The 12,407-nt window shown below is 40.9% G+C and overlaps 1 protein-coding gene across 1 annotated transcript in view; it reads right to left on the minus strand.

The window, feature by feature from the left end:
- Window positions 1–12,407, minus strand: part of LOC137342585 (runt-related transcription factor 3-like) — a 56,757-nt gene that overhangs the window by 17,251 nt on the left and 27,099 nt on the right. Inside the window, exon 4 of the mRNA XM_068006576.1 lies at window positions 73–246. Coding sequence (XP_067862677.1) covers window positions 73–246 — 174 coding nt within the window. The remainder of the gene's footprint in view (window positions 1–72; window positions 247–12,407) is intronic.

Genomic DNA, 12,407 nt, shown 5'->3' on the forward strand with positions numbered 1-12,407 from the left:
AATATTCTACTTTTTGACTGGGTGTAAGGATTTCTAGAGATATTCCCTAAAGTGTTTTCATGTTCTGCTTACCCGGCATCTGTGTTTGGGTTTGTGGGCTGAAGTGGGTGGGCACACCCAGAGGTCGAGGGCTGGGTGTTGATGGACCAACTCTCATCGCTGTCTGGCGGTACCGTTCCAACTCGCTCAGACGGTCCGAGAAAAGTGTGCCTGGTTTTGTCTGGTCTTCAAGCTTTTGTCTGTGCCCTGCAATAAAAGATAATATACATTAAAAATGTTTAGTCTCTTCACTTTTCATTCATGATCATCCACACTGCTGTTTGCCTCTACCAGCTAACCTTCCTTTAACTTTGAACCTGTTGCTGTACAAATTTTGTGTGAAGGGAAATAGAAATCTTTATAATTGGCTTGAGAGAGGATTGGGGGGGGGAGAGGGCGGAAGTTAAATCCAGGTCCTCACCTATCCCACACAGTGCTGCAGAAATTAAAGACAGATGCAAGGCAGACATTTTGTTGTCCCAATTCAAACAAAATATACCAACCTTGCATTGTGTCTACTGTCTTTTGGAAGGGAATTGGTTTCCTATTTCTATATCTGCCCGGTCTTATCATTCAAAATGGCTACTTCGCCATACCCGTCCTTTTCTATAGCATCGTCTGTGGTAGGATAGTGAATCAGTCCAGTGCAGCATTAACAAACAACTCCATCTGCTGGTCCAGTAGAGAACTGACACCTCTCTGTCTGAACACGGTGATTGCCTTGGCAACGGGCAGTTGCAGGGGCAGTCTGTAAACACCATGTATTGTTCAATATGTATAAATGCGTAGGCTTCAAGGAGCTCTTGAAACATTTGCCTGAGGAAGGAGAAAATCTCCGAAAGCTTGTGAATTTAAAATAAAATTGCTGGACTATAACTTGGTGTTGTAAAATTGTTTACAGTAGAGAACTGACAAAACTTATGCATTTAAGGCTGACAAACCCATGGCCACCAGTAAAACGGGTGCTTCCAAAACATCCTCCCTTATTTTGAACTGATTGATGTTTCATAACCTTGTTGGGTATAAGTACTTCACTAGTGGCATGTTCATTATGCTGCACACAGCCACAAATCCTGCCTGAGTTAGGCACTGAGATTCCCGAAACACCTATCGCTGATGAGCCCGACTGAATATCATTGACTTCTTAAAGTAAAATCCATTAAACTTGATAATTTCAATCAGCATAATCATGATTCAGATATCCTCCTAAGAATCATGTGCTCCATTTATTCAGTTTCAAAAATGAATCAGCACTGCGAACTTTATTTCTGCACCAAAAGAAAATTATATCTAATTTCTTAAACACTATGAACTAAGTAATTTTTCTAGTTCTACTTTATAACAGTTACCAACCACAAATGTACTGTCATCTTTACAGATGTTAAACGAAGGGAAAGATTGTGCAACATGTCAGTACTGGAAGGGGTCAAACTAATTCTTGTTTTGCTCTAGTTCCAGATAAAAACGTTCCAAGACATATCTCTGTGCGTGAGGAGTGATGTAGAAATGCAAGCTGCTGTTACTAAATCCCATTATTAAACCTTTCATTAAACTTTGATCGAACGATAAGTATAATTCTAAACAGTGTTTATGCCATTTTCCCCCGGTTTCCGCAACTCTTCGTCCAAAGGTACTGCACTTAAGCTGGAGAACCCCACAGTAATCCAGCCCCATGATATCTAGCAAGTCACTGGTAGTTGTCGTGATTTAGCACTGGTTCTTCAGCTTTGAAAACTTTCCATGAAGTCTGCCCCATTGGGCACCAGGGTAAGTTGGCACTGCAGCACTATCTACCAGCCATACAAATGAGATTTGCGCACTTTGTTGCGTGCCTAGGTGGCAGTGTGAATGTGAGGGATGATCTAAAGTTGCCACAGCAAAAACACCTGTTCTTAGTGTCTAGGTTTTTTTTGTATTATAGGTCTGCATGCGATCAGTGGGAATGTATTGACTTGGGTTTGGCCTTTTAATTAGTTGTTTGTTCGTGGGATGTGGATGACACTGTGAAGGCCACATTAACTGCTCATGCCTTGTTGCCCTAAGAAGGCCTTCTAATAAGAAGGTGGTAATGAGCCTTCTGTTTCATAGCAATTGTTTTCACAACTGACTGGCTTGCTGGCCCACTTCGGGGTCAATCGTGTATTGTGAGACTGGAATCAGGCCAGACTGGGTAGGGATGGTAGGTTCTCTCCCCTGAAGGGAAGGACCAGTTGGGTTTTTACAACAGCCTGGCAGTTTTCATTCTCGAAAATTAACAAATTTATTGAATTCAATTTCACACCTTGTCGCGATGAGAATTGATGATCTAGGATTTCTATCAAGTCAATTACGCCACTTGGACTCTGGAGCTGATTTTATGAGTTTGTGATGTCGGGGAAGCCTTTTCGACTGTGCATGCTAGGAAATCGTCGGTATGCTGCCCATGATTCACTGCTGTGCATAGCCAGTGGGCCGGGTTCTCCACCAGCAGCATAAACTCGGAAAATAAACCCTTACTTCCAACTCTGTCTGTGACCACAGCATCATCTGTACCTCTCAGCTCAAAACCAATCTCATCCAAAGTGTGTCTCACAAGGTACCTATGGATAGTTTGCGATAGCCACTTCAGCTCAACTGAACACGCTATAACCGTCTCTTTCTCCCCCTGATTTTACTAGGAACGATAAGGAAGGGTTTCAAAGTCAAGTGTGCTTTCAATGTCTTTGAGTTCATTGTAAACCTTTCCAGTCTGCTTTCCTGTGTAAGCATGTTCTTCAACAACCCATAAGTCCACAGTGTGATAACATGAAACATCATACACTATGGTAACCTTTCCATTTGACTAACAACGTCCTCAGATTCAGCAAAACACTCGCCAGTACTCCCTGCATGCTCAGAGCTTATTGTTTCTTGGCTAACGAGCAATATGGATTTGGCAGTATAACTGTGGCTTGTAGGCTACGTATGGCTTGAAGCAGGTACGAATCTCAAAGCAGCACCTGTCATATAACTGTAGCCGCTATACAGCTTCAAAAATAAGATGGTTCTTAAAAGTAACCTTACTGTAACCTTTTAGTTACAGTATTGTTATCTTGTGCTATACTACAGCAAGCAGTAAGCTGTCATTCAATTTTTATTTTGGAACCAGTGTGCAATGATGCCTGGTTTTGAACGTGTTTTATAAGTAGACAAGCAGTTAGACAAGGATTTGGGTTGGCAGAAGCCAGGTCTTATCTGTATGTAGCTGAGAGATGAAATACGACAAAAATCTCTTTGAAAATTTTTATATTGTAAACGTGCCCAGTTGCTGCAATAAAAAGTTTCACCAACAGCCTTTAAGCAATCTACTTGAATGTTACTGTACTTTCCTGCCCATCCTACTGGTTATGAGATTAAGCAACAGAAAAACTGAAGGAATGTGTTAATTGCTAATTAATGTACAGAGGGATCAGTTTGGGCATGAGATGAAATTACACACTGACAACTAATCCTAACTTGCAATGCTTAATAAATTGGCAATTAAGGCATATTTTGAATTCTGAATTGACTTAGTTAATAATGATTTGAAACATCTCATATCAATTTAAGAAAAAATATTTCTTGTAAGAGACAACAAAGCTGCATAAATCAAGATTTTATAAAGCTTATAGCTAAATGCACAGATTAAATAGGTTAATTCATCATCCATCTCACTGTTATTTGGGGACGTTGCTGGTGCAAGATGGCTGCAGCATTTGCCTACATAACAGGCACTGCACTTCAAAGTAATTCATTGTGTGAAGTGCTTTGAGACTTTTCAACGTGAAAAGATACTATTTAAATGCAAGAATTATTATTAATCATATGGTGAAAAGCCAGCAGCGTTCAATTTCCTGAATAGAATCTCTGTTTTTTTATTTATCTTCTGATGTCCCAGTGTGCACCCTCCTCTTTAGCTTGAACCACATTCTTGAAATTTAAAATATATTTAATTTTCTACCACCTAGCGACTGTTTTTCATAATACAGGTTCTTTGCGCTCGCTGTGTATTCTGGGAAACAATCAGTGGCTGCTTTGAGAAGGCATGTTCATAGTGCTTTTTGCTCATTTTGAACTGAAGACAATTCAGCACAACAAACACAGTTGGGCACACTTTTTGACATGAACCATTTAACAAAGAAACAAGCAATGGAAAATACAGGCAATCAGCCCAATCCCCAAATTAACCCATTAACACATTATGGTGTTACAATGCAGTAATGAGGGTCATGTTTGAACTGTGGGTTTTGATATGCAGTCATTTTTTTTTAATCTGGAAAAATTAGGCTTCAGCAGGATAAGTGACAATTACATTTATATATAATTACCTTAAAAAAACATGAAAATACACACTGAAGTGGACAGTCATGGACAGTCAATAGCTGCCATGGGAATGTGTTGGACTAAACACAAAATCAAATCTACAGCCTTGACCATCATGTGAACTCACTTGGCTTCACTGAGCAACATTAATTGGCTCTTAGCTAGGGTTGTGATCCTGGAAAACTCTACGGAGAAATACAACTAGCAAGACAAACCATTCCAAAGAAGGGCACCTCCTGCAGGTTCATCAACCAAGCAGCACTGAAACCAACTGCCTAACCTTCCAGAATGGAGGTGGAATGGCAGCGAGACACCAAAGTGTGGGGAGCTCAAAAACAGAGGGGCACCTGACAAATACAGATAACAAAGGGAAATGGTTCCATCTAGGATGATGCCGGAACTGAGAGGTTACACCTATCAGGAAAGATTGAGCAGCCTGGAGCTCTTTTCTCTAGAAAAGGGAAGACTGAGGGGTGACCTGATAGAGGTCTTTAAGATTATGAAAGGGTTTGATAAGGTAGATGTAGACAAGATGTTTCCACTTGCGGGGAAGACCAGAACTAGGGGCTATAAATGTAAGATAGTCACTAATAAATCCAATAGGGAATTCAGGAGAAACATTTTTCCCAAGAGAGTGGTTAGAATGTGGAACTCGCTACCACAAGGATTAGTTGAGGCGATTAGCATTCATGCATTTAAGGGGAAACTAGATAACACATGAGGGAGAAAGGAATAGAAGGATATGCTGATAAGGTTAGATGAAGTCGGGAGGGAGTTGGCTCGTGTGGATCATAAACACTGGCATGGACCTATTGGGCTGAATGGCCTGTTTCTGTGCTGTACATTCTATGTGATTCTATGTAATTGAGGGAATTTACTAATACTGCTCTCCCAGGAGATCGACTTAGGATGACTCACCCTCCAACTTTTTCCTCCTTCCGTCTGGTGGGAAGTACCTTGTCTCCATAATATTTCTCCACCTAATGGTCTAGCTGAGATTGGGAAATCACCACGTGGAAAATTGTAGCACTCCATGCCATGATAGCTGTGTCACCAATCAAATGTACAATACATTGCCACCAGGCCTCCGTGTTCCATACACTCTGGGGTTTTAACAAAGTGATAAACCTTCTGAAGATCCAGCAACAGTTGCTATTTGGTCTACTATTGGTAAAAATTTGTATTTTTTTGACTTAATTGCCTGACAAGGAGACATTTATGTTCTGTACCACTTGTCCTCCATTGAGCAGAAACCCCCTCTCCCCCACAAAAAACATTGAGCTAACTTTTGGTTCCCCTATCTAAAATAGAAAGCAGCTCAGTTCTGATGCATGCCTACATTTCCAGCGCTGAAGAGGAGTAACTTCACCTAAAATAGGGATGAGGTAATATTTGCAAAGCAGCAATATGCTGTATATATTCATCAGTCAGAAAAAGTAGACAAAGGGGTTTTCTGATTCCTATTGCCAAAATTTAACTGATATGTTAACAGTTACACCCTTGCATTTGGCAGTTTTCATACCTCTGCACCATTAGTGCTTTGGTTTTTATTTTTATTCAGGAAATTTTTCAGTTAAAACTCAGTTTAAAAAAAGCCCCAAACACAGATGCCCATCTTAGAACTGAACACACGCAAAAGCCACAAGACCCAGCATAAACAGCCAGAGAAATATTTAGGAGAGAACAGACTCTTCTAGCGACTTACAGAGGCAGTCACAGATAGATTATTATTCACATGTTTGAAGTTGGCTTGCTTGCGCCATTTGGAAAGGGATCCAGTCACGCCAAGTCTTTGCCTTGGCTGTACTCTGTGCTGCTTAAACACTGCAGCTACTGTCTGCTCCCCACAACATTCCAAATATCAACTTTTAAAAAAGAAACCCACCCCAAAGCCAAAGTGTCTGTGCTTCACTCAGATTTTTTTTTACCAGCTTTAACAAATATAGGGCAAGAAAAAAAGAATCATTCCAACACTACAATAATTCATATTGCTTAAGGTTATATTACACTTGTGATGAATTGGCTGCCTCTAAAGGCGCAAAGAAAATATCCATTTAAAGGGAAATAGGCTGGCTGGCATCCAGTTGGCAGAGGGATGTCAGCTGCTGAAGTCTGAGAGATTTGGACTGCCTTTAGTCAGAACAGTGGGAGAAATGTTCATTAAAGGCCTGATGTTGATTATGTGGAGGTAAAGTTTCCAGAAGTCCAGAACTACACAGAAGGCAAAGGCAGTCGGAAGCATAATAGTCAGTTTTATAACACACCGATTACATTCTGTCCTGTTGAAAGTAATGAAAGTCTGTGGCGGCCAGATGAACTATTTATAACATAGTCGTAATGCTTTCTCTCATGCCGAGGAAAAAGGAACCTGCACTGAGCAGCTGAATTGCTAATAACACACTGTTATGTTCTTATAACCTACCCATTACACCCTTACCCTAATACTGTCACTGCAAGGATTAGAACGTGTGCTGAGCTGCTTAACTGTTTTTAAACCATATGTTACACTGTTATACCACACCTGTAGTAGCCTCTCTCATTGCAAGCAACAGGAATAAATGCTGAGCCGACGAACTATTTATAATATGCATGTTCCACGCATAACACACCTGTAATGCTCTCTCGTTGTGAGCAACATGCACATGAACCGAACGCCTGAACATATATAACAGATCCATCGCACTCTCCCTCTTATGCTGTGAAAACACAGGTAATACGCTCTCTTATTGCAACTAAGAGGAATGTGCACTCAGCAGCTGAACAATTACTGTTTATAACTCACAGGTTACACCCTGATAACACATTTATAACACACGCTCATTGTCAGCAACACAACCACGAGCTGAGCAGTTTATAGCACACTCATTCCATTATATTTTTACAAAACACCTTACACTCTTTCTAGAGTGGAATGAACATGTGCTGCGCAGCCCAATAGTTGAGGAAACACCCATTACTCTCTTTCTCTTAATGTCAACAACAGAAGCATGTGCTGAGCGATTGAACTATTAATAATGAGGGCTAGACATTTAGCAGATGTTGGTGCACTGGGCACCTGCATCATGTTGGAGGGCACCTGGGATACAGGATGTGCTTGATGTCTCTCCAAGTCTCTCTCCTACCCAATGTCCAATCCACCTGAGGGGTGCCAGTACAAAAAAAGTCTTCTGCTCTAAGTCTGCTTTTAAATGAGATTGTGGGAATGCAACGCAGAGACCAACAGACTTGTTACCACAATGGAAAATAGACTGGTTTCAGATTGTAAGGTATCTCCTCCCAACAATATTTCCTGAACCTTTCTCAATCTGAGAGTAAGAACTGCAAACAGTAAGCCTATTTCACCCCTGCACATCAGGCAGGAGGGATTGAATGGGGTATTTTCAGACCCAAGTGGCATTGGGCAAAATGGAGACATTGCTTCTTTAAGCTGACTCTAGGAAACAACAGCAGATATTGTTTTGAAATGAAACACTTTCCAGTTGCTCCCAGTATTATTATTATCATAGAGATCACTTTAGCGTATAAGAAAACAGATTTTATTTCCAACACTCCAAGCATTTGATGCAGATTTGTGTTTGGTAAGATCGATTTTAGAAATGTAAATACCACCAAAGTATTCAAATTAATTTATCTCTGAAACCTACACAGGGCATGGGACATTGGCAGCACAGTTATGAGATGCAGGAGTGGAGTTAGGTCAGAGCAAAAGGAGAGATCAAAGGTAAAACATTAGGGAGGAGAAAGATCAGGAGTATGGAGCGGGCAAGTACGGAAAACAATGAGTGAAGTTCAGATTCTGTCTCCTGTTTCTATACCAGTGATGTGTGTGCATTACCACCCCTAGGTGGCACAGGCCACATTTGGACCCTTGAATTTAATTCAGAAGGAAATGATTAAAACAATGGTGCTTACTGTTTGTTAATGTGGACAGGTAAAATGTGGACTCAGTTATGTAAAACTTTTGAAGCATTAGCTGACGGGCATGTGCGTAAAAAAAACATTGAGCCCCATTTATAATGTTCCTCATCATGGTCTTTTATATAGTGAGCAACAGGAGGAAGTGCTGAGCAACTGGACTCTTTATGACGCTCGTATTGTTATCTCTCCCACTGCAAGAAAAGGTATTATGTGCTGGGATGTAACACTCCAAGGCACCCTTTCCTTTTTTCCAATTCTTTCAATTGTAATAGGTGGGCATGTCCAGGAGGCAACATGGCTCTTCCTCTTAGGTAACCAATATTTTCCATTCCTTTAAATGAGACGGGGTCTGGCTGCCCAGTGATCTATCAGATTCTCACAAAAGCAGTGGTGTCGCTCCTTTTTATTAAGGCAAACAAATCCCGATAGATTTATGGCAAAGAAACATTGTTAGAAAAAGTCTGAGGTACCCATTAATGGCATTGGACCTCAGTACATCTTACAAGCACTCAAGAGTTAGCTCTCTTTATACAACCACTTCTGTGTACTGGTCCATAATCGTTCCATATCACTTCTGTAACCAAAAGGCTATTAGTTCAGTGCAAGGTGTGGCACAATGCCCTTGGTGCCTTTTTATTAATCAGATCTCTTATTGCTGTTCCTACATCCCCCTATCCCTGGGTGAAAAGGTTTCTGTATATTTTCCTTTTCTCCTTTCTTTTTCATTGATTTTTTTTCTCCTCCACGAATTTTTTCACTTCACCTGCGAGCATTAACTCCTTGTTGCAATACAGATCGACAGGACCGTGATGCCTGATACCTTTCCCAAATGGCCATTCTTCACCCGTGAGCCCAAGGATTGGGCATTGGCAGGATATTTGACTGTTGGGGCATCACACCAAACTTAACTCTGTCCTCATTTGACACCCACACGAGCTTTTCCAGCTGGGTAGAATGGATAGTAATCAGAAGCAAGCTGATTTTCCCCTACCTAACCAAGGGGCACCATAGGCAATTAAATCACTCCTATTACCAACCTAGCTGAGATCAGCTAACTCAGCACAGACCAGGGATTGAGACTAGGATTTTTCTGATCTGTATGGCTTAACTACTCACTGGATAAATTTAATTAAGCCATGTGGGAATCAGGTCTTTGTATCTTTTAATGATTTATGTGAAGCAATTTCCAACCTGGCGTGTTAATGAAACAATGTGCCAAAGATACTTTTATTAGAGCAAAAAATGTAATATATTGACACACACACACACACATAAGCATGTTAGAAAGAGCACTGAAACATTGGTCCATAATTTGCTAGAGTGGGGCATCTCGTGGCCTTCCCCGTTAGTTAGACTTTTTCCCCTCACCCTTCAGCTTGAAAAGTTTTTGCGCTGCAAATTGCAGGTAGTGTGAGTTCATAACAGGACATCTGGGTCCTTGGTGAATGATGGGACCAACAGCCTATCTCCTTAATCAATGAGATTGAAGGATTGAGAAAGAAACAGGGGAATGACGGAGAAGGAAATAGGGTGAGTTAGAGTCAAATCAGGTACAGAAAGAGAAATAAAGAAAGGGAAAGAAAGATTGGATTAAGAGAGAGTGAAAAAAGTGACAGAAAGGAAAAGAAAGAAAAACATTTTAAAACGTTAAATTTTAAAAATCTCTAAGAACAATCTACTAGCTGCAGGAATGAAAGTCCACTGATTCTATTATTCCCTTTCTGGGCCGGAGAGGTTGAGTGGCATTGCAGGAACATAAATCTCTTAATGAAAAGGGTTCTTACGCTGTTAAGTACCAGCCCTAACTTTCTGCGGTAAGTTTAATCGGTAATTAATGCGCAAATGCAGCAATTTCTTGAAACTCACGGGGAGGTTGAGGGCAAGCTGTCGATTTCGCGAGGCTAACGGCGGAGCGAAGCAAATCGTCCAGCAATTTGTGGCGATTCGCAACTCATGGGGTATCTCTTCATCGCCACAAATTGCTGGACGATTTACACACTAATAACAGTGTGCACATTAAACTCACCATTATTTTGCCAGAAAATTCTAGCCCATTAATAATGATAAAAATTCATCCAATCATTTGTAATCTACCTTTCCTATGTGCTTAGGACACAGGAATATATTGTAAACATGTGACTACAGGCTGCACTAAAATGTAACTAGCTCAACCAGCGATCAATTGTATATGACCCAATTACCAATGTATAGTTGCTGATGCCAAACTAATTCTAAGATCAAATATAAAAATGCTCTTCCCTAGGGATGTATCGATGCAAGTCTAGAATAACATTTACGCTCTCCTGCTGCCCTTGGGAAAATTATGATGGTCATGGTTGTCATTGATGAAATGCAACAATGAAAAGGACAATGTGCAATACCAATCCTATCCTGCAAAAGTGCACCTCCTACTGGCTGACCACAGATCACCACTGTGGTTGACCGGGAAGAAACCCACAGCACAGACTCCCCTTTCTCTATTTTATCAATAGAAGTGTGGTCAGTGCTCCTCTTAACTTTCCTCTCTTCTTCCCACCAAGCTGCAAGTGCACCTTCCTACAAGCTCCTCCTCCTCCCACCCAGCGTCACTGTGTTGAATCAGACTTGCCGCACTGTATGCTCCTCTGACTTATTGCTAGGATGTAAATTGCGGAACTCTTTCCATCCCTCAGTCTTTCCTTCTCCCTACAATCTTCAGGTTTTTAAAACTCAAGTTTGGCATCAGCCAATCACTAGTTCTTGATTTACCTCCGCTTCTACCGTTTTCTACCAGGGTGATGTTCTGCACTGCTCTATGGACCTTGGCTTTTTCTCTTAGATCTGTCAATAAAAAGAATTCTAAATCAAGGGAGTGGAAGGCAGCAGTGGAGAACCTTTAAAAAAGAGAAACAGCAGAAGAGAAATAAAAATGAGTAAGAATTGATCGTATATTCCATAATTTACTTGCCTCAGGGAACCATCAGGGTATCTATTTGACGGCTTTCTGCCAGCTCATGTGAACAGCAGCATATTTATTCACTCTGAGGTAATGAAAGCTCTTCACTACAGGCAACTAGGTATGATTGATGAAACTCCCATGATACAAATCGCTTCTGTTTAGATTGAGTACTGTATATCCAAAGACACTAAAACACTGCAGTGTAAATAAAGTTGACCAAAAGGTGCACCTGTAAAATAAAATTCCAGCTGATGGTTTTCTTCCTGTTGTTTGTCTGTGAGCAGAGCAAACAAGTTAGCAAGGAATTCAGGAATGAGGTTTCTTTTTCGACTAGGATCTGGCCTGCAGCCAATAGAGGTGCCACAGCCGACTGCCTTGGCTGGCAAACAGTGCAGATTTATTTGTGGAGGTGATAAAGCATAACTAGGCTGAAAAAATTAAAATAATGTAAATCCCAACATGTTGCAGTACATAGAATTGCATAGAATTTGCAGCACAGACACAGGCCATTCGGCCCAACAGGTCTATGCCAGGTGTTAATGCTCCACATGAGCCTCCTCGCAATTTACTTCATCTCACCCTATCAACATATCCTTGTATTCCTTTCTCCCTCATGCACGTATCCAGATTCTCCTTAAATGCATCGATGCTGTTCACCTCAACCATTCCATGTGGCAGTGAGTTCCACATTCTCACCACTCTGAGTAAAGAAGTTTCTCCTGAATTCCTTATTGGATTTATTAGTGACTGTCTTATATTTATGGCCCCTTGTTTTGGCCTCCCCCACAAGTGGAAACATCCTCTCTATGGTCTACCCTATCGTAGCCCTTCATAATTTTAAAGTAGTTGCAGCACTTGTTGCAAATATAAATTATTACTTAATATTTGTAAAGGTACATGAAATTTAGAGATAGAGACAGGTTTTTTTTCCCTGTGAGCCTGGAGAGAGATTGTAAAATGTAATTAATTTTCTGATGGGCCATTGTTCCCCATCCTCCAACTCATTCTATAGCACAGTGCTGGTACACTTTTCCACAACCAGGCAGTTAGAATTTGATCACTGTACCTCCCTTGCTGCATTTGAGAGCAAAGTTTCATTGAATTTCAGCCAAGCTATTGGATGGAACTCAATGCCACAGTAATGGCAGATATACAACCCTGCCCAGAGCTGCATTTTCATGGCACACCTAGG

Source organism: Heptranchias perlo, chromosome 26, assembly GCF_035084215.1.
Source record: "Heptranchias perlo isolate sHepPer1 chromosome 26, sHepPer1.hap1, whole genome shotgun sequence".
NCBI lineage: Eukaryota > Metazoa > Chordata > Chondrichthyes > Hexanchiformes > Hexanchidae > Heptranchias > Heptranchias perlo.